Source organism: Capricornis sumatraensis, chromosome 11 (assembly GCF_032405125.1).
Source record: "Capricornis sumatraensis isolate serow.1 chromosome 11, serow.2, whole genome shotgun sequence".
Classification (NCBI taxonomy): Eukaryota; Metazoa; Chordata; class Mammalia; order Artiodactyla; family Bovidae; genus Capricornis; species Capricornis sumatraensis.
The window spans coordinates 55,909,405-55,932,995 of record NC_091079.1 but is presented as its reverse complement, the minus strand read 5'-3'; the positions used below and the strand labels follow the sequence as shown (position 1 = coordinate 55,932,995).

General features: G+C 44.1%; 1 protein-coding gene across 2 annotated transcripts in view; it reads left to right on the top strand.

Annotated features, from left to right (window-relative positions):
- STAU2 (staufen double-stranded RNA binding protein 2) overlaps positions 1-16,477 on the top strand; it is a 285,467-nt gene extending 268,990 nt beyond the window's left edge. For both annotated transcript variants that reach the window (XM_068983313.1, XM_068983312.1), the window contains 2 exons: positions 15,142-15,230; positions 16,384-16,477. In XM_068983313.1, the coding sequence (XP_068839414.1) occupies positions 15,142-15,230; positions 16,384-16,477 (183 nt within the window). The remainder of the gene's footprint in view (positions 1-15,141; positions 15,231-16,383) is intronic.
- Positions 16,478-23,591: the final 7,114 nt, after the last annotated feature.

Below are 23,591 nucleotides of genomic sequence, written 5' to 3'. Positions count from 1 at the left end.
CTCAGATGGTAAAGAATATGCCTGCAATGCAGGAGACCAGAGTTCAGTCCTTGGGTTGGGAAGATACCCTGGAGAAGGAAATGGCAACCCACTGCAGTATTCTTGCCTGGAAAATCCCATGGACAGAGAAGCCTAGCAGGCTACAGCCCATGGGGTTGCAAAGAGTTGGGCATGACTGAGCAACTAATGCTTTTACTTTCACTTTACCTTATATATGAGGGAGCTAGATATTCTTGAACTGGTCACTGTTTTCAGCCATTCATTCAGTCATTCATTAATTCAACTAATAAAGTGAAAGTCACTCAGTCGTGTCTGACTCTTTGCAACCCATGGACTACACAGTCCATGGAATTATCCAGGCCAGAATACTGGAGTGGGTAGCCCTTCCCTTCTCCAGGGGATCTTTCTAACCCAGGGATCAAACCCAGGTCTCCTGCATTGCAGGCAGATTCTTTACCAGCTGAGCCACAAGGGAAGCCCAAGAATACTGGAGTGGGTAGCCTATCCCTTCTCCAGTGGATCTTCCCAATCCAGGAATTGAAATGGGATCTTCTGCATTGCAGGTGATTCTGAGCTACTAGAAGCCCTATTCAACTAATAAGTATTTATTAAATGAGTGTCTATTTTAGGTATGGAGCACTTAGCAATGAACAAAACAGACAAATCTCTGCCCTCACAGAACTTACATTCTAATGGGAACATGGTCAATAATCGAGGAAATGGTTAAATAGATAACATAAAATTTTAGGGCCAGTAAGCACTGAAAATTAGGCAGTGTAAGAAGATGCGAGAATGCCAGGCTAGGCATGGGATATGTTGCTCCTGTAGGGTCACTGGTCTCAAGGGATGACAGTTGAGCAGAGAACTGGCTGAAATGGGGGACAGGGCCCTATGGAGACCAGAGAGAAGGGCTCCCCAGGTCTGGGGAGAAGCGTGTGAAGGTCCATGAGACAGCACTGAACTCAAGGTGCTCTACAAAGAGCGGAGGGGCTGGTGTGGCTGGAGCTCTGGGGTTTGGAAGAGTGTGGTGATGAGGGACTGTGCTGGACTGAGATGTAGATGGCAACGGTCATGACAGCATCAGGGCCCAAGTCAGAAATTGGGATTTTGTTCTAAAGAGCAGCTAGAACATTTACATTTCACATCTATCTTTCCATATATGTTCTCAATTCCCACCCAAAGCCCACAGCTCAGAAGATTGGATCAAAGAGGGAGCCTATATCCTCAGAGCCTGCACTCAGACCCTTTCTCTCACGATGCTCCATGCTCTTGGTCTGGCTCATGCCATTCCTTTCTTTCTTTTTAAGCACCTCACCACACACAAGACCTACTGGCATATTTTTTTTAATAATTTTTTATTATATTTTGGCTGCACCGAGAGGCAGGTGGGATCTTTGTTCCCCAACCTGGGAGTGAACTCGTGCCTCCTGCAGTAGAAGCCCAGAGTCCTAACCACTGGCCCATGAGGGACATCCATCAGGCCATTTCTTGAGCACTCAAATGATGCATCCTATCACTGGATTGGCAGGTGGTACAATATAATAGTTAAGAATCTTGACTCCAGAGCCAAACCATCTGTGTACAGATTTCAGATCCATCAAGATCAAGTCATGTTGATCTTGCATAAATTTCTTCATCTCTGTCTCTGCATCCTTCTCTTAAATTGGAGATGACAGTCAAGGCTCCTTGTAGCAACCGTGAAGATAAATGAGTTAGGGATGGAAAGTTCTTAGAGTAAAGTGAGTGTCATGAACATGAGATGTCATTTAAGAGTTGAGAGTTTCACTTGCCTAAAGTCCTATTACGGTTGCCGGTTGGCGGAGTGGGTCAATAAGCCCAGCTCTTAAAACCATGTTGCTGCCTTGCCTCTGAGCAGTGAGGAGGGAGCTGGAGGTGGTACCAGTTAGGGATTTTTCCCCCCGAGGGTTAGTTGTTACACATTTTCCATGCAGCACAGTGTGTGGCAGAGAGCCCCAGGACACACTCATCAATTCACCCCTGTAATAGTATGGCTACTCCGTCTTCTAAATTGAGACACTGAGGAATGAGAAGGGAAAGACTCTTTCTCACAGGACCCGTAGTGAAGCTCAGGCCCAAACTCAGCTTTCCCCTGCAAACCACAGTCATCACAGGAGACAAAGCTCTACCTGTCACCTCGGCAACTACCACCTCTCTCTGCAGCTGTGAGGCGTTCTTCACCTGACTTAGAGCATCAGAGAGCCTGAGGCGCAAGTGGCCTCACAGCTACCTGCCCCAGCGATGGGTCCCAACCAGTCCTTCCTCAGGGTCCAGCTTGCTCTGCACGGACACAAGGTTCCTTCCTGTTTGGAGACCAAATCCCTTTGCCTATGGCTTCCGGCCCTCAGGCTTGGCTCAGCTTTTCCAGGACATGGAGCCTCCCTGGTCTATCGCCCAGGACTCTGATCGTGTCCCCAAGCCCTCCTCCCCTCCCAGCCCCTGTGCAGGAGCAGTGCCCCTGCCAGCATCACCCTCCGCCCACCGTTCACCTCCCCGACAGAGTCCTTCTCACCCTGCGTCTCACCCCGCGTCTCACCCCAACTGAGGCCTCTCCATGACACCGTCTTCTCTAGGCAGACCTGGGTGCCCTTCTTGGGGCTCTTGTTGCAGGCGCCGTCTCTACAGCATCACCTGTCGGCCTGGTGTGGGCAGCGTGCTTTCCTTCCTGCTGGAAGACACGCTGAGAACAGACAGGGACCCTATATGTGGAGCTAAGTTTTCCTGGTGCCCAGTGTGGTTCCCCGGTCTCAATGACCCTGTTTTCTTTTCTTTTTCATTTTTAAAATATTTATTTATTTTTATTTACTTGACTGTGCTGGGTCTTAATTGCAGCATGTGGGATCTTTAGTGGCAGCATGTGGGATTTTGTTCCCTGACCAGGATTAAACCCCAGTCCTTTGCATTGGAAGCACAGAGTCTCAGTCACTGGACCGCCATGGAAGTCCCTTTTATTTATTTTTTATTGACGAATAGTTGATTTACAATGTTGTATTAATTTCTGCTGTAGAGCAAAGTGATTCAGTTATACACATATCTACATTCTTTTTCATATTCTGTTACGTGATGATTTATCACAGGATGTTGAATATAGTTCCCTGCGCTACACAGTAGGACCTTGTTTTTTTTATCCATCCTATATCTGTCAGTCTACATCTACTAACCTCAAACTTCCAATCCAACCCTCTCCCACCCGTGACCCCCTCAGCAACTGCCAATCTATTGTCTATATATCTCTGAGTCTGTTTCTGTTTCGCAGATAGGTTCATTTGTGCCATACTTTAGATTCCACATATGAATACACATACAGTGTTTGTCTTTCTCTTTCTGACTGACTTCACTTAGTATGGTAATCTCTAGTTGCAACCATGTTGCTGCAAACGGCATTATTTTGTTCTTTTTATGGCTGAGTGCTATTCCATCATGTATAAGCACCACATCTTGATCCACTCGTCTGTCAATGCACAGTGCACGTGGAGGCTGCTTCCACGTCTTGGCTATTGTAAATGCTGCTATGAACACTGGAGTGCACATGACTTTTTGAATTGTAGTTTTGTCCAGATATATGCCCAGGAATAGAATTGCTGAATCATATGGTAATCCTACTTTTAGGTTTTTGAGGAACCTCCGTACTATTTTCCACAGTGGCTGTATCAATTTACATTTCCACAAACAGTGTGGGAACATTTCCTTTTCTCCACACTCTCTCCAGCATTTGTTATTTGTAGACTTCTTCATGAACGGTCATTCCGGCAGGTGTGAGGTGATACCTCATAGTAGCACTGATTCTGTTAACTGAATGACGGTACCCAGTTGTCAATCAGACAGACGAGGCCCCTCCCTCTGGGAAATAATGACAGGCTGTGACAAGTGTTACGAGGATAATGTGTGATTTGCTGGGGGTGGTCAGGTCTTCTCAGATCAGGCCTTCCTGGTCTGAGACCTGACTGTTGACAGGCAGCTGGTCCTGAGGAGGGGGTGGCTGGAGGGACTGGCCATTGCGAGTCCCTGAGGTCAGGGGGAGTTTGTCAAAGTCAGGGAACAGAAAGGAGAACAGCACAGAAGGGAAGGAGTGAAGCGAGAGCAGTTGCATGGGCCCCAAGGACAGAGGGAGGTCCTAGAAGGATTTAGGTGACTTGATCTTGGCAACCTGATCCTAGGGTCAAGTCTGCTTTGAGAAGAGTCCTTTGGCTCTTGCCTGAGGACGGCTGCCACTCAACTGGCCGCTCTTCTCAGACCCCCAAGCCAGAGTCTCAGGCAGGCCCTCTGACCTCCTTGTCAGGCCCAGCACCAGCCTGGTCCTGGGAAAGAACCTGGCGGCAGAGGTCACACCTCAGTGTGACTTCAGTCCCTCTGTTAAAGGCACAGTGGTGTGAAACAACACAGGTGGATTATCTGACACTTCTGCAGTCCGAAGTCAGTCATGGTTCACAGGGCTGAAATCCAGAGTCAGCAGGGCTGTGTTCCTCTCTGGAGGCTCAGGGGGGAGAGTGTTTCCTTGCTTTTTCCAGCTTCTGTAAGCTTCCCCCATTCCCTGCTTCCTGGCCCCTTCCTCCGTAGTCAGAATCAATATGTCACAGCCCTCCGACCCCTGTTCCATCATTATGTCTCTCTCTGACTGGAGGTGGGACAGGTTCTCTAATTTTGAGGGCTCATTGGATCAGATTGAACTCACCAGAGAATGCAGACTAATCTTCCCATCTCCAGGCCCTCAGTTTATCCCATCTGCAAAGTCCCTTGAAAACTATTATTCACAGGTCTCTGGAATAAGAACTCAGATGTCTTTGGGAGGCATTATTCTGCTGCCATGGAATGCCTAGATCCTAAAAGGCTGATCAAATACAACTGGTGAACTGTTGGAATATAGATTCAAAAACCAACTTTAAAATACATTATTGAGGTTATCAGGGAAATTTTAACATGACCCAGGTATTTAGATGATAGAAGGGGTTTATTGTTAGCTTGCTTAGGTCTAATGGCGCATGGAAAACAAAGCTCTGAGAGAGAGTCGCTTGCATGAAGACACACAGCTGGTCTGCAGTGGAGCTGACGTTTTCTTTTTTTGGCCATGCTTCAAGGCACGTGCGATCTTAGTTCCCTGAAAGGGACTGAACCCATGCTCCCTGCAGTGGAAGCATGGAGTCTTAACCACTGGCCCACCAGGGAAGACCCATAGAGCTGGCATTTGAATCTAGGCCTGACAGACTCCAAGTGCCTGCCCTTTCACTTCCTTGTCCAGGCGACCAGAAGAGTGTATTCGTTTTCTCCTGCTGCTGTAAAAAACGAACAGGCTTAGTGGCTCAGTTCAGTTTAGTCGCTCAGTCGTGTCCAACTCTTTGTGACACCAGGGACTGCAGCACGCCAGGCTTCCCTGTCCATCACCAACTCCCGGAGCCTACCATATCAATCTTACGTCAAACTCATGTAAATCGTGTCAGTGATGCCATTCAACCATCTCATACCCTGTCGTCCCCTTCTCCTCTTTTCTTCAATCTTTCCCAGCATAAGGGTCTTTTCAAATGAGTCAGTTCTTCGCATCAGGTAGCCAGAGTATGGGAGTTTCAGCTCCAGCATCAGTCCTTCCAGTGAATATTCAGGACTGAATTCCTTTAAGATGAACTCAGCACAACACAAATGTATTATCTTAGAGTTCTTAGAGTTCAGACAGGTGTCTCAAGTCTCACTGAGCTGAAATTAAGATATCTGCAGTTCCTTTTTGAGGCTCTAGTATCTCCTTGCCTTTTCTAGTTTCTAGAGGCCAGCCACTTTCCTTGGTTTGTGTCCCCCTTCCTCTACCTTCAAATTAAGAACATTGCATTTCGTTGACCATATTTTCCTGGCCACAACTTTCTTTCTTACCAAAGCCAGGAAAGGTTCTGTGATTTTAAGCACTTGTGTTATTAAATTAGGGCCTAGGTGGCGCTAGTGGTAAAGAACCCACCTGCCAATGCAGGAGACAGACGTGGATTCGATTCTTGGGTCGGGAAGGTCCCCTGGAGGAGGGCATGACAACCCACTCCAGTGTTCTTGCCTGGAGAAGCCCATGGACAGAGGAGCCTGGAGGGCTACAGTCCATGGAGTCGCAAAGAGTTGGACACGACTGAAGTGACTTGACATGTGATTAAATTGACCCACTTGGATTATTCAAGATAACCTCTCCATCCCAATGTTCATACCTCAGTCCCATCTGGAAAATCACTTTTACCATGTGAGGCAGTATATTCAGCTTCTAGGGGGTAGGCCATGGACACCTTTGGGAGGATTATCCTGCCAAGCTCAGAGATAGATGCTGTCACCATTCAGGGACGCTTGCCTTTGTGTACAACACATGTTTCCATAAATGCCATTGCAAAGGGGACTTTTCGTTGAAGCAAAAAATAGAGGCAACACACAAATTTAAAATGAATGCTCTTGGTAAAACAGACACAGAGTGACTGGACGGCGAGAACATGATGAGGGCGCCACTCGAGCTTGTTCTAAGCACGCTGAAAACACTCCTCTTAGCACAGCTAATCCTGTTTCAAATTCGACTCTGTATTATTGTCAAGGCTGGCAGCTACGTGGATTAACCAACAGTCAGAGCCTGATCACTGAAATAAAGATGATGCCTAAGTCTATAGTTTAAGTGTCCCATTTTGTACTAATTCCCCAAATTCTCAAGCCAGAATTCCTATTCTTTGCCTTAGGAGATGGTCTAAAATGTGCGTGTCTTTTGACCACCCCCACCACTTTTTTTTCCCCAGAATGAGTAATCTTTACCTTAGCCGACATCCCTTTGTTCCAACAGTAGGAGCTTTTTTTAAAAAATAAAATACTAATTTTATGAAAATTACCCGAACTAACAGGATTGTGTAAGCACAAATGAAAGTGGGGACGATAGTGAAATTGTTAGAAAGCAGAGCAGCAATTGGTTTAATTAAAGCTCAATATAATCCTATTTTTATTTCTTAAGTCCAACCACTGATTCATCTGAAATGTAATACAGATTGAGGCTTCTATCATAATGTGATAAAATTTAGAAATACAATGTTCTCTTTGGGGTTTCTTTTATTTTATATAAAGAGAGACTTGGCATTTTGTTACAGACTTTTAAAAGTATGAAAATGATAACTTAGAAACATTAAAATTCACATTCTTTGGGCAGTAAGGCTTCAAACCTACTGAAGAAAAGACCTTCTGGTTTTTCAGTCATTTAAGTGATTTCACAGAGTTGATCTCAAAGATTATTAGGACGAGAAGTGAGGGGAGTCCTGGGACTTCCCTGGCGATCCCCTGGATAGACTTATTTTAATGTAGGGGGTGTGGGTTCGATCCCTGGTTGGCAAGCTAAAATCCCATGTATCTTGCAGCCAAAAAACCAAAATAGAAAACGGAAACAATATTGTAACAAATAAAATAGAGGCTTTAAAAATGAGCCACATTTAAAAAAAAAAGTGAGAGGAGTCCTCAGCTCAGTTGAAGATGTTTGTAATTTGAAGCCTGTGATTTTCTCATTAAAGGAGACTGATTTAATGAGCCACATATAGGGCCATTTGTGTGCCTTCTGAAATGAGTCCAGCAGTTAGATCTACTCCCAGGAAGAGTTCCATATGAGCAAGCACTTTAAGGGGGAAAAGGCAAAACAAAACAAACCTTGAACACTTAACTTCAAAATGAAGGCCACATTTGTACTTGTATGGTTACCATTGACTTTAATGGGAACAGCCTGTTTCTGGGGTTCAGGATGTGAAATCTGTGGGAAAAGTGTGAAATGGAAAAAAAAGAAAGAAATAAAAGGATCTGTTGGGCATCCAGTTCAAAGACTCCTAAAAGTGCTGCGTGTCAAGAAGGGATGAGTTAAAATTCACATTTTGCTAATGAACCATTGTTGTCTCTCAAAGAATGATTTAATGCTGCTACATTGTCATTAACAAGCTATTTAATCCCTGCAGAAGAAAGCAGGAAGAGTAGGCACTGGTTTCAAGTTTGCTTAATTGCTCATCAACCAGAGGAAAGTTAGAAATGACAGAAATGACTGGAAAGGCTCACCCCTATCCTGTGAACACACACACACACACACACACACACACACACACACACACGCGCGAACCAAGACCAGCAAACTGGCATGGGAAGTGTCTTATTGGCATCATGTTTCTGGCATTGCTATAACTACGCACAAAACAAGCCCTACGTGAAATGGTAGTGACATCTGTTCTAGACCCTGTGGGGCTTTATTCCCAAAACAGTTGTAAAATCTTTGGGGGACAAAAATATTTCTATGTATCTATGCAGATGCCCTCCTCTAAGGGAAACACACACACACACACAAATGGATACAAGTGTTGAGCTGGAAAGACAGGACTAAGAAAAGGAAATGTCATCCACTTTTTAAAAACACTTAAAGAAAATTTCACCTTTCAAACAAAGCTACATCTACTGCCTTGGATAGACCTTTAAAAAACAATCCCAGGGCTTCTCTGGTGACTCAGTGGTAAAGAATCCGCCTGCCAGTGCAGGAGACAGAGGAGACATGGGTTTGATCCCTAGTTGGGAAGATCCCCTGGAATAGAAAATGGCAACCCACTCCAGTATTCTTGCCTGGAAAATTCCATGAAAAGAGATTCGTTACCACTGAGCCACCAGGGAAGCCCTGCCTGTGTTATACAGTGAGCCCTTATTGTTTTCCTGTTTTATGTGTAGTAGTACTCGTGCCTGGAAAATCCCATGGACCGAGGAGCCTGGTGGGCTGCAGTCCATGGGGTCACTAAGAGTCGGACACGACTGAGCGACTTCACTTTCACTTTTCACTTTCATGCATTGGAGAAGGAAATGGCACCCCACTCCAGTGTTCTTGCCTGGAGAGTCCAAGGGACCGGGGAGCCTGGTGGGCTGCCATCTGTGGGGTCGCACAGAGTCAGACACAACTGGAGCGACTTGGCGGCAGCAGCAGTGTGTATATGCTAATCCCAAACTCCTAATTTATCTTCCCCCGACCCTGACCACCACCACCCACTATCCTCTCTGATAACCATAACTTTGTTTCATATGTCTATTTCCATTTTATAAATAAGTTCATTTATATCTTTTTTTCTACATTCCACATATAAGTGATACCATATTGTACACTCACTGATACCTCACTGACCATGATAATCTCTAGGTCCATCCATGTTGCTTTAAATAGCATTATTCCGTTCTTCTTATGGCTGTGTAATATTCCATTGCTTTACCACTTTTCTGGTGGCTTACTGGTAAAGAATCCTCCTGCCAATGCAGGAGATGCAGGTTCGATCCCTGGGTCAGGAAGATCCCCAGGAATACATAGTATCAATAGTGTATATATGTCAATCCCAATCTTCCAATTCCTCCCACCACCCCCTTCCCCCCTTGGTATCCATATATTTCTTTTCTACATCTGTGCCTCTATTTGTGCTTTGCAAATAAATTCATCTGTATCATTTTTCTAGATTCCACATCTAAGCATTATAGAATGATTTGTTTTCTCCTTCTGACTTGCTTCATTCACACTATATGACTGTCTCTAGGTCCATCCAGTTCAGTTCAATTTGCTCAGTCATTTCTGACTCTTTGTGACCCCATGGAATGCAGCATGCCAGGCTTCCCTGTCCATCACCAACTCCCAGAGCTTGCTCAGACTCACATCCATTGAGTCGGTGAAGCCATCCAACCATCTCATCCTCTGTCATCCCCTTCTCCTCCTGCCTTCAATCTTTCCCAGCATCAGGGTCTTTTCCAGTGAGTCAGTTCTTCGCATCAGGTGGCCAAAGTATTGGAGCTTCAGCTTCAGCATTAGTCCTTCTAGTGAATATTCAGGACTGATTTCCTTTAGGATTGGGTTGGATCTCCTTGCAGTGCAAGGGACTTTCAAGAGTCTTCTCCAACACAACAGTTCCAAAGCATCAATTCTTCGGTGCTCACTTTTCTTTAGAGTCCAACTCTCACATCCGTACATGACCACTGGAAAAACCATAGCTTTGACTAGCCAAACCTTGTTTAGACGTTTAGACTAGACGGACTTTGGAGGGAGTTATGCTGAAACTGGCTAGGCTGAATGTGAGCAGTTTTTATGTCTGAAGAAAATAACGTGATGTGACCCAGGATGTGTGCCGAGTTCACACCTCTGCTCTGCCACTTACTAACCATGTGACCTTGAGTAGGTTGTTGAATTCTTCATGAGAAGGGCCCACCTTGCAGGGCTGTGGTAACACCTGAGGTCACGCAGGTAAGGGAGCTGGTCTCATGACTGTGGCACAGGGATGCTCATCAAATGGCAGTGACTGCTGTTTACAGAGAAGATAAAGTATCTTCATTGCCTTTTATAAAGTAGAAAGAAGTCCTCTCATACTTAGAAGTGATTGTATTCAGGGTTATCAATAAGATGTGGGCTGGATTATCTCATCAGACAGATAAGGGGATGTTATTTAAAAGCCTTTAAACATACCTTTGGAGGGAACCAGCCACACAAGAATTCTGAAAATCCGTTCATGGCACCAAGTGAAAGAGTACGCCGCCATTCCAGCTGGGAGGACGTTCTTGGAGCAGTGACAGTCATCTTGACAGCGCTTGGGGACCTGCCTGTCATGTTGATTAAATCATCCAGAAGCTTTTGCAAGACCTAAAGCACGCAACCTGCTCCCTGAGACTTCACCTTCATCTCTTAGGGGGCACCTCTTTTTGGATGGAGGAGAACGAGTTTCATTGGTTCCTGGACTCTGTGAGCCAAGACATAGGATTTCTGGTGTTGACACAACCTGTATTCCCCAAGCAACTACTGAAAAATGGGCTGAACAGTTAGCCCATAAGTGGGTTTTGCTTTTATTTTTTAAGAATTTGTACTGGTGGTCATTTTGGCTATGCTGGGAATCAAACAGGACCAAGAAGCCCTGGAGCGCTCAGGAGTCTCGTTCAGCAACACCAACCACAGTGCAGATAGACTACTATGGAAGGTGTTCTATAATGTCCATTTGGGAAGAAATTGATAAAAATCAGCATTCCTGTCAATAATTCACATACTGTGAGCAGGCCTGGAGCCACCCTCCATGCGTGTGCACAGGGGGCTGGACTTCAGCACTCAGGTTCACGTGACAGCCCACAAGGATGTGCACACCCGTAGGGACATGCTCAGTACAGTCATGTGGGCAGGCTGCCCAGGCTCCCTGAGTATTTCAGGACTGGAAAGGACCACAGAAGTCACCTCACTGACTTTAATAAAAGTCCAATTCCTGTGTGAATTACTTTTTATTTTAAGGAGGAGAAATGTCCAAATCTGAGTCCTTTGAGGGTGAATTTAATTTTTGAAGGCAACCAAACTTCCCTCAAAGTTAAGTCTAGTGAATAAAGTAAATGCTTAGGATGGACAAATGAAAAATAAAGTGGGGCCATAAAAATGACAAAACCGGTTGGCTCCAATGATCCACAAGTTGTTCTGAGAGGTGATTCCAAAAGGACCTAGAGAAATAGGTGCTCCTCAGAGTATTGATATGGATACAACCTCTCTGAGGGCAGAGGGAAGTTCATATCACATCTTTCAAAATGTGCGTGCATTTTGGTCCAGAAATTCAACTTATAGGGCTTTATCACAAGGAAATTATTGGGACAGTAGGCAATGATTTAGTATTAGAAAGCTTGGTCCAGTGTTTTTTGTTTTTTTGGGTCCTGCTGCATGGCATGTGGGATCTTAGTTCGATGACCAGGGATGGAAAACATGCCCCCTGCATTGAGAGCTCAAAATCTTAACCATTGGACTGCCAGGGAGGTCCTGCTGCTGCTAAGTCACTTCAGTCGTGTCTGACTCCGTGTGACCCCAGAGACAGCAGCCCACCAGGCTCCTCTGTCCATGGGATTTTCCAGGCAAGAGTACTGGAGTGGGGTTCCATCGCCTTCTCCGAGGGAGGTCCTGGTGCAGTGTTAATAACAGCCTAAAAATTGGATGTGGTCTCAATGTCCAACAGTAGGGATTGGTTAAATACAGGAAGGCACATAAAGTCAGTGAGGTACTGTGTAATCCTGCAAAATGACGTTGCTGAAGTGTTTCTGTTGCTATGGAAAATCGCTAATGATTCAGTGAAAAGAGCAGGTTCTAAAATAGTGTTAGGATATGATCCAGGTTAAAGTGTGTGCCGGTGGGGAGGGGGATAGAAGAGGATTGGAAAGACATGCACCAAGTTTTGAGTGGTGTGTAAGACTGAATATTTTCACATTCTTTTTGCTTGCTTACATATTATGATTTTTCTGTAATGAGAAACTATTTTTATAATAAAAAGACAATAAAGGAAATATCAAAGAGAGGAGAAAGAGGGTCTTTCCTTATAGAGGAATGATGATGTGCCTGTAATTGTTGTTAGGGCTGCCGTAACAAAGGACCACCCACAATAAATTCAACACTAAGTTCTTGTCTCACAGCTATGGAGGTTAGGCGTGGAAGAGCAAGGTGTAGGCATGGTTGGTTCCTTTTGCGGGCCCTGAGGAAGGAGTCTGTTCTGTACCTCTCTCCTGGTTTCTGGTGGTTGCCAGGCAGCCTTTGGTGGTCCTTGGCTTCTGTTGCATCGATCCAATCTCTGCTTTCTTCATACAGTGTGTGTGTCTCTGTTTTTGAATTTTCCTTTTTTGTAAGGACATTGGTCATAATGGGTTGGGACCCCCCTTAATCTAATATATGTGTGTGTGTGTGAGCTCAGTTGTGGCTGACTCTTTGCAAACCCATGGACTGAAACCCACCAGACTCCTCTGTCCATGGAATTTTCGAGACAAGGAGCTGGAGTGGGTTGCCATTTCCTACTCTAGAGGATCTTCCTGACCCAGGGATCAAACCCAAATCTCCTGCGTCTCCTGTATTGGCAGGCAAGTTCTTTACCACTGTGCCACCCGGGATGGATGATCTAGTATGACTTCATCTTAGTTAATTATGTTGGCAAAGATCTTATTTCCAACTAAGGCCATGTTCTATGTATGGGGGATTGGAACGACATACGAATTTGAGGGTGGACATAATTCAATCAGTAATAGTAACCCCAATGAGATGGCCATATTCGTCCTACCCAACTGAGGTTAGTGCTTACGTGTCACTGTAACCTACGCCAGCTACTGTGTAGTAGGAGCCTAGACCGAGATCAAGGGTAATGGGGCTGCGGAACTGCCATCCCTAAAGGATTCCGGGGTTAGAGAGAGAGTGGTGAAACAGAGAGCCCGGTGCAGCCACCCCATCTTCACCCTGCCCCATCTTCACCCTGCCCCAGCTCTCCCAGGCCAGAGCGGAGGCATCAGTGGGCATTCAGTTGAACTGGGAAGATCAGCTCAGAGATATGAAAGGAAGAAACAGCCTGAAGGAAAAAATAAGGATATATTAGTCCTTTTGGTTGAATATAGCAGTTGATATTTTAAAAGGACTAAGAAAAATGTTACAAACATTACACAAAAATCTGCACACAGATGTTGATAGCAGCTTTATTCATCATCAGCAAAAACCTGAAGTAACCCAAGAGGTCCCTCAAACTGTGGTATATCCAGACAATAGAATATATTCAGCAATAAAAAGAGATGCGCTGACAAGCCATGAAAAGACATAGAGGAACTTTAAATGCATATTGCTAAGTGAAAGAAACCAGTCTGAAAATGCTACATACTGTACACTTATAGCTGTATGGCATCAAAAAAGACAAAACTATAAAGACTGTAAAAAAAAAAAAAGGAGTTGCCAGGGATGGGGAAGTGGAAAAGGAGGAGGGGTGAACACGTGGAACACAGGGAATTTTTAGGACAATGAAATTATTCTTTATGATGTCATGGTGGGCACATGACATTGTACATTTGTCAAAATTCATAGAATGTACAGCATAGAGCAAACCCTACTGTAAACTGTGGACTTAAGTTAATGATAATATATCAATATTTCATCAGTTGTAATAAATGTACCTCTGTAATGCTAGATGTTAATAATAAGGGAAATGATGTTGAGGGAGGGGGAAGGGAAGAGGGTTTCCCTGCTTCATGTTACTATAAACTTAAAACTGCTCTCAAAAAAAAAAAAAATTAAGTCTATTAACTTAAAAATCCAAACCAAAAAGATATATTATGCATAAAGAGATGCGGAAAAGATCATGCACTTAACTACCCAAAAGGAGCTGCTGGCAGATAAAAGTTTGAGCAGTGGCAGGAGTTAACTCTTTTACAAAGGCCTTTGAGAAGATGCAGATGACCAAAGTGTGACCCAGCGGGATCTCCAAGATACAAACAAGCCTGGCTGCTCACACCTATCTCAGACTCAACAAAGCCCTTCTAAATCGAGCTTAAAAGGGTGGGCTGTGGGGGAGGGGAAGAAGAACCAAATTCTTATTCAAAGAAATAACAGTTTGGACCGTGCACAAGAGTGTCAACAAGTTATGCAGATCTTATCAGCATCACATTTTTTGGTGCCTCCCAGCTATTCCGCGAGGCTCCACCAGCCTGTCAACACCCTTCGGCATCCCACACATCCGGGCATATCCCTACCTCAGGAGGCTCTGCGGTGGCCAGGCGGGCCTCCCCAGGGCCCCCACGGAGGCAGATTTTTTCTCTATATACAGAATACCATCATCATACCATCCCCTCGGAATTCAAGAGTGTCTTTGGTCTCTCTCACCGTTCACATTCTGTGACTTGGTTGGGGCTAAATGTCTATGAAATTGACCAGTACATTTATGCTAGCTTTGGACAGTTGGGAAAAACATATCTGATGCTTTCACATCTGGAAGAAGAGAACATGTAGTTTCTGGAATGTAAGGAGAAATGATGCAAAAATCATCATTGAAGATAGATAGGCTTCTATGATATGTTTCTACATTTGCGAAAAAAACTTTGTTGCCATCTTACAAAATTGTGGATAAGGCATAAGGTTTACGCAGGTTCCTCTCTCCACCTCTCCCCCCAAACACAAAAATAAAGCCTTTCTAGGATATACATTGCTCCATCATAATATAGCCTCTCAAGTGTAATTTTGTTAAATGATACAAAAAAGCATTTATTTAGACGAATGAAAATGATAGCCTTTACTATATATCACAGCTTTCTTTTACCATTGCATTCCTGTTTATTACATGAACGTCAGTGAATGAATCTCCTTGTTTGTGTGTTTGTTTTCATTTTTAGGCAGCTTTAAGTGCCTTGAAACAATTTTCTGAACAAGGACTGGATTCAATGGAAGGGGCAATGAATATTGAAAAAGGTTCTCTTGAAAAGTGAGTACATCTTCTGTGGTATTCTTACATTTGTAATTTTGTAACTTGTCTGGAAAATAAGATCAACATCATAATAAAGTGAAAAACTCAAGACAATAATATCTATATCCTGCAAAATTATTCATAGCACAATTCAATGTAAATAAAAGAGAACCAGTATATATGTTCATATTTGTTGCCTCTAAATATCTCTGTGAAAGTTTTAATCTACTGATGGATCATTATTTCTGCATTTTAATGCCTTTGCTGGAAATATTTCTGTGAGTTTTATGGACCACAGAGACCTGCAAAACTGACAAAAGATGACTTTGATTTCAGACTGTTGAGCGTTCTCTGACTAAACCATTTTCTGAGCTAAAATTTTTCCCTCAAAGCCCTGCTAGGTTGTAGGCACAACAGAGAGGGGGAAAAAAAAAGAAGATGAGAGGAGGGTTCTCTCCCTTTGGCTGCATTTTGTTTTTCGCATTGTTATATGAAACACTGGCACACACTGTCACAAAACTGTGGCTCCTGAGGGTTGCAGAGGCCAAATCGAGCTTTAATAAGAATTTCTGAAATCCAGCTCATACCTCTTTTATGATATTGAACATAACGTTTGATCTGAGGGACTGAACTTTAGGTCCCTCCAGAGACCCAATTTATACTAAAGAAATTGCAAGCCATTGTATTTACGATAGTGGAATCCAAATTCTTTCAAAGCAGGAAAAATAGCAGGTGAGATTTCAGAACTCACACAGGAGATAACATTTTTAGAATGAAGAAAAAAAAAAATCAGATAACCTGGGAAGCCAAAACCAAATATACAGATCTTACAGTTAAAAAAAGCTTATCTGCCCCCCCACCCACGCTGACCAAGAAAAAACAGCATTTGGTCATTAATATTTAAAGGGTGAGAGCGTGAGAAGAAAACATTTGGTAAACAGACGTGGCATTTTAAGTTGTCTATAGATTGGCAACCATTTATAAGCTAATTTAATCAAAACCATTTCCACATGATCTCATCAGTAGACTATCTGAACATAAATATTGTTGTTTCACTTTAAAATGTCACTTTTGTGGTGACCTTTGAATCCTGTGTGCCATCTGCTAATAAACATGTCTGAAGATGTGCAACCCTGGACCTTCAGCTCTTGTTAATGTATTAATCTTCCAGACAAGCCCAGCATCTGGGAGAGAAAGCGAACAATAACCAGACACACCCGGGCTCCATCGCTCAGGACTGCAAGAAATCAAGGTCGGTCATCTAGCAGCTCCCATAACCGCGCTGCCACCGCATCCTTATAAACCTGTCAGCACGCATGAGGGTGTCTGTGTTCAAGGAAATGAATGACTAATACCATGATTTGAGTCTTATGTGAAGACAACACTATTCTAACACAAGAGATAATAGACATAGGACTGTTTATTCAACTGGGGGAAAATAAAACTTTGAGCATTTCCCTTGGAACTTGAGATCAGATCATAACTCATTTGCCCAGAGGCAGCAGAAATCTGATCCTGCTACTGGAGCTTAAAATAACAATTAATGAAAAGTGTTAGAGAAATTGGGTTTGGTTTTTCAATGATGAATAGAGAAATTGGGTTTGGTTCTGTTGTTAGGATTGTTTTCTCGTGGCACTTGTGTTCTCTCTCATTTTAAATAATGCCTGACGATTCCAAGATTAACCAACGATGTGCTGTGCAATGTGATGGTCGTTGTCTTCATATAGAGTCACCCCAGTTTCTCTTTCAATGCAGATATTTGTAAGCTTCATCCTTTATCAGTATGAATAACTTCAGGGTGCACCACTCAAAGATGTATGCCAACAAACATGGTGGGAATCGGGTCAGACTTGTGATCACGCATATGAAATAAGGGTAGGAACAACTGGTTTCAATAGACGCCAGGAATTCAGAAAGAAAACAAAAACCAGTTGTGGGTTTTGAACTCCATCATCCTATTAGCCACTGAGGAGGCGTCTTGCCTCTCCAGCCATTTCTGTGGATTCCACGTTCGTGGTGGGCATCGCTCCCACCCCATCCATGTGTTGTAAGCCGCTCACTGTTTGCATCCAAAGTGTTCTTTGATAACTGCCTCTGCACTTGGGTCACGGAGTGGGATCGAAAGCAGTCATGTACATGGTGGGGAAGGAAAGCCAGTCAGAGGATCCATAGAGGTCTTGCCAGCCATGCTCTGGACCAGCATGTTGGAATCCAGGGTGAAGACAACGCAGTAAAAAAAAAAAAATGTGGTCGGTTTCTGTGTGAAGTGTGGTCATTTCCTTGCTTCGCTCTCCCCTCTGAAACATCACCCCGGTGTCTCCCGTCCCGAAGGCGGGCCGTCACACTGCACAGTGGTGACAGCAGGGGGCGTCCAGGATTCTCTCACCACCAGGCTGCCTCTGCGAAACTGCGGGGCTGCCTCCCTGGGTGACTCGGAGCCGGGTTCCTGACCAGCCGGCGTCACCTCATCGTTCAGGTTTTCTCCCTATTGATCTGCCAACGTTGTGCAATGAGACAACACTCTATGGTCTAACTGCTCGGCCCAACGTGACAATAGGCCTAGAATTATATAAGGTTTCCCAAGCAAAACCGCCACAAGTCATGATCTGGCTGACTCACACGCGACTGGAGAATAAACAAACAGCAACAGAAGGAAATCACTGGAGGGTTGTTCTTAATGACTCCCAGGCGGGGAAGTCCGCCAGCATCGAGAGGGCTGGGGTGCCCTCAGAGGAAATAGGTTTTCTCCCCAAAGTCTGGGCCCTGGTGGAGATAACAGCCCATTTGTAAAGTTGGGGTTCACGAAGATCAGCCAGGTCAAACAATAAGTCTGCTGCCTGGTACCAGGTGAGGCGGGTCCTAACTGACACCCTCAGTAAGGGGGCAGGCCCTTCCTTCCCCTGGGCCTTTCAGCACCTGAGGTTTTGGCCCTGGGCTGGGCGGGGAGCATGCCCCATCAGCATCACTCAGGCAGGATCTTTAAAACACATCTTCAGTTTCCCAAACTCCATAAAGTGCCTCCCACAGCCCACGGTCCCAACACCACCAAGGCTGGCCGGTCTGTGGGAGATGGATGAGCTCAGGAAACAAACAAAGCTCATCGTTTCTCACAGCCCAAGCATCTGAGGTATTTACTCTGGAACCATCCGACGAGTCATCCTTGGAGGTGAGCACACAGGAGTGGCCGTGGGGGTAGTGGATGGACATTTGCATTGAGTTTCAAGTTTAGTGAGACTCTGTGTATTCAAAATCCCATCCCATCTACCTACTTGAGGAGCCCCAAAAGGCCTTTCAAATTTTTCCCTTTGGATGGTTTTCCAGCAGCCCTTCCTGGGAACTGGTTGGGTTTCCTTTGGGTTGAATTAGCATTGCAAATGATGGGTGGCCTGCCATGTTATATATCATTAAGGGGAAACCATTAAGTAGATTTATTGAAAGAATGTTTCTTCAGCACAGGGAGATCCTTTTGATGAAAAATGGAACTCATTATTCTTTAAAGGACACAGATTGACTTATCTTCTTTATCAATTACAGTGTCTGCTTTCAGCTTTTCTCAATCAGCAGCAGGCTTTGTAGTCACTTCCCAGGGCTGAAGCCAATGTGTTTTATGGAAGAGGTTTGTTTTTACATTTTAATTGGAAATATAATATTGCACTTTGGAACTCTGACCAGCACAACTTGCCAAAGATCAATGGTGAGACACCACCCTTCAGGCTGTGACAAGGACCCTCCTCCCCTCTCCTGGGGTGACCTCTCTGAGGTGTCCTAGTATTCTCTGGCCAAGCCAACATTCTCATTGGTGATTTTTTTTGACAGCTTCAACCAATTTCCTGCACCATAAAATAAAAATAGATTAATGAAAAACTTACCTTATTATACATAGCTTTTCAGGACTCCTAGTGACCTTGGAAATGTGATCTAGACCAACTGATTGGTCTTTAAATCCTGCTGTTGTTGAGTTATCTGTGCAACTGGCCAGACTCTGTTCTGTACCTTTTAATTTCCAAAGGCCACTTGTTATCATCATGGCCAAGAATGGTAGGAAAAGCCAACAGTTTTTCATTAGCAGTCATTAATGCCAAAATCATGTGTCTTTGGGTCTCTCCCAACCTACCCCATCACAATATAAGTCCTTGATAAATGGGTAAATGATACACTGAATAAATGAATAAATGGACAAATGAATGATCTATCAAAATGATAGCTAAACCTGTTGAAGAAATAAAATTTAAATCTCACTCCTTAACCTGACATAGAGAGAGGCACTTATGATAATATACCTCGTTAGTGTTAACAAGAGGACTGTGCCTCCAACCCCAGGAGGGACTGGGGCATTTCTTAAAAAACACAGCGGGTCAAAAGCCCGCCTTTACTTCAGAGGACTTTGGACCCATGAAGACCCACCATCTTGCCCCCAGCTTCCCATTTTTGCATGAACATCTCTTCCTCGGCCAGCAGATTCAATTCCAGTCCTCACTCCCAGACAGCTTCTTATATTTTCACAATCACAGAAAAATGTCCCATGGGGAGGGACTTGTAATATCTGGCTCAAAGCAAAGACTTCCTTAGACGTGATTTCTGGTGGACACCACCCAAGTTCCAGCTCATCTCGCTGAGACTCATTGATAGATTGCCTTGCTGGGGAGGCTTTCCTCTTACATTCTAACTTCTTAACATAGCTAAAAGCTCCCTTGACTGGATCCCCAGCACACTCTGATGTATGCTGGGAATGCAGAAAATAAATAAACAAATGAAACTACTTCACCCTCAAGAACCCACATTCTAGCTGGAGGGAAAGTCAGACCAGGAAGTGAGCATGAGAGGTGAGTGTGTTTTCCTCAGAAAGCCTGCATTGTAGATTGTTGTTTGTCTCTCTCTGTCACTAGTCAGTCCCTCACTTATCCCACTCAGCTTTGGGCAGCACGCTGTATTCTTGTGACACTGTCAAAAAACCCATGCCTTTACTCTAGTGGTATATCTATGCAACCTTCACACACTCTACATGTTCACTGACTGATCCTACCCACACCCCCAAAGATACATATACCAGGTAAAGCTCTTGAAGCTCACTTACCCTCAAGAGGCTGACCAACTGAATTTACCTCTTGTTGTATCTCTTGATCTGGAACGGTACCCACCTTAATACGGTACGGGTGTGCATACTCAATCTTTCAGTGGTGTCCAACTCTTTGTGACCCCGTGGACTGTTGTCCGCCAGGCTCCTCTGTCCATGGGATTCTCCAGGCAAGTATACTGGAGTGGGGTGCCATTTCCTCCTCCAGGGAATCTTCCTGACCCAGGGATGAAGCCTGAGTCTCCTGCATCTCCTGCATTGGCAGGTGGATTCTTTACTGCTGAGCCACCTGGGAAGTCCCTTAATATGGTAAGTACTTGATAAATGTCTGTTGAGTAGATGAATAACCCAAAAAACCCTGCCATGATGGATTTGCCAGCCTAACAGGATCCATGCTGGCCTGAATGCATGGACAGAGAAGTCTGGTCTAGTGGATGGAACCTTCTGCCTGTAAATAAACTAGTTCTACTTCTGTTCATGTGCAGTCTTTTTGAAGTCATTTAACATCTTCAAGTTTCAATGTCTCAACCAAAAGAGTAGGACTAAGGATATACGGAAGTAGAGAGTTTATTTTTTTTTAAGTGTTTAAGTTGTGAAAGTAAATACAATATTTCAATCAATGTTAGTGGGAATGAGCGAAAAAGCCAAGATCTAGGAGTCAAGAGTCTAGAGACCTGGTTCAGACACAGATGTGACCTTGGAGAGGGATTTAGTCTCCCTGGGCCTCAGTTTTCACATCTGTAAAATGATGGTCTCTAAGAGCATTGCAGCTCTAAATTTACATTACCATTAATTCCTCTATTACTAGTGGTATGCTTGAATTCAAATCTTGTCTCTAATATGTGAATTTTTAAAATCAAATACCTGCAAGGAAAATACTACTCATATCAATTAGGATTCTTTGGCTGTGAATTATAAAAACTTAAAAATCATGTTTTTTTCAACTTTCAGTTCAGTTCAGTTCAGTCACTCAGTCGTGTCCAACTCTTTGCGACCCCATGAATTGCAGCACGCCAGGCCTCCCTGTCTATCACCATCTCCCGGACTTCACTCAAACTCAAGTCCGTCGAGTCGGTGATGCCATCCAGCCATCTCATCCTCTGTCGTCCCCTTCTCCTCCTGCCCCCAATCCCTCCCAGCATCAGAGTCTTTTCCAATGAGTCAACTCTTCGCATGAGGTGGCTTTAATAATTACCATTTTTATTATTCTTATTTTATATACTCTGTACCTGAAAACTTGTTTCCTGGGGTATTTTTTTTAAGTTGGAGGATAATTGCTTTACAATGATGTGTTAGTTTCTGCTGTACAACAAAGAGAATCAGCTGTGAGTATACATATATCCCCTCCCTCTTGAGCCTCCGTCCCGCTTCCTCCTATCCCATCCCTCTAGGTCATCACAGAGCACCAAGCTGAACACCTTCTGCTATATAGCAGCTTCCCACTATCTGTTTTACACATGGCAGTGTATACACATATATATATGTGTGTGTGTGTATGTGTGTTAGTTGTTTAGTTGTGTCCAACTCTTTGCAACTCCATGGACTGTAGCCCACTAAGCTCTTCTGTCCATGGGATTCTCCAGGCAAGAATACTGGAGTGGGTTGCCATTTCTTTCTCCATATGAGTATATATACATATATATGTACATTATAAAGCAAATATATATATATGTCAGTGCTACTCTAAAAAAACTATTCAAACCAGCAATGGGAAATATGTTCAAAAACTACAGGGGAGTTTCAGAGAACCTAAGAGCAAAAATGCAGAAGTGGACTGGAGTCAGGAAGTACAAGGCTATGGGGAAACCAGGAAGCTCTCCTTCTCTCTCTCTCTCTCTCTCAATTCTCCTCCCCTCTCTGAATGTGTGAATCATTTCTCTCTCCACACCAGCTCCTGCTTCTCAATTGCACAAACCTGGCTACCAAGTTCACAATCACCCGAGGGAACCCTGAGTCTCTCCATTGATTTCATTCCCTGGGTTGTGAGAAGGAGCTCCTGCTTGGCTCACCTTGGACAGATATTCACCCCTGACCCATGTACAAATAAGACTGCCTCAACTCAGCCCCTTCGGAACAGGAGAGAGTAGTCTTCAGAGAAGCAAGAATCACTGTTTAGGGAGAAAACCCAATAGTTACCTGTCTTCTGGGGTGGAGGGAGTTGTGGGGGACAAGGTTCATTACAGTCACATGTTGGTTCTTCCTTTCAGTGTAAACAGTGAAGCTTAAATAAGTGAGTAAGTCTCTTCAAAGTCATAGACTGGTCAGAGATGTATGAAGGCTGTACTGTTTTGTTTGGTTTTCTTTAATCCTTTCAGTCTTTAGTTTCAAGGGTCTGATGAAACAGAGTGAGTCACAAAACTACCTAGGTTAAAAAAAAAGAAAGAAAACTTCCCAGCAATTCCAAATTGGTGGTGGTGGTTTACTCGTTAAGTCATGTCTGATCCTTTGCAACCCCGTGGACTGTAGCCCACCAGACTCTTCTGTGCATGGGATTTCCCAGATAAGAATACTGGAGTGGGTTGCCATTTTCTTCTCCCGGGGAGTCTTCTCTAACCCAGGAATCGAACCCAAGTCTCCTGCATTATAAACAGATTCTTTACCGCTAAGCCACAAGGGAAGCTGATCCCAAATTAGTCTATTTTTAAAAGACCCCTTTTCTTCAGCATGAATAATGAGAAAATTAGGCAGTAGAGGGGTTATCCTTTGTTGGTGATAACAGAACCAGAAGCCTGGCTGCCGCATCCCTATTTTTGTCATCCTGAGTGGATTTTAAATGTCAGGGCATTGCTGATTCTTACAACTGAAGTGGCTACAGATGGAGGCCATCTTGGTTCAGTTTTCCTTCAAACTTTACTTCTAAGTTTAAGGGAGCTCCAAGAAGAGAGGAGACTGTGTTATTTAAGTGGGTGGGAGAAAGTGGACAATAGAGATGATCAGAAATTTGGATTCAAAAGTATAAAGTAAAGGAAACAGAGGTGACAGCCTTTAGGAAAAAAAGAACAGAAAAGCTGTGAACAAAACTCATTTATTTCAACTAAACATGGTTTTAAACGTAGATTGACATCTGATGTTAACTTTCATTCTGACAAATCACTGAGCAGCTGAAGACATTGTTTCAACCTGTGTTGTTGTTTAGTCGCCAAGTCCTGTCCAGCTCTTTTGCAGCCGCATGGACTGTAGCCCACCAGGCTCCTGGGTTCATGGGATTTCCCAGGCAAGAATATTAGAGTGGGTTGCCATTTCCTTCTCCGGGGGATCTTCCCGACCCAGGGATTGAACCTGAGTCTCCTGCATTGGCAGGTGGA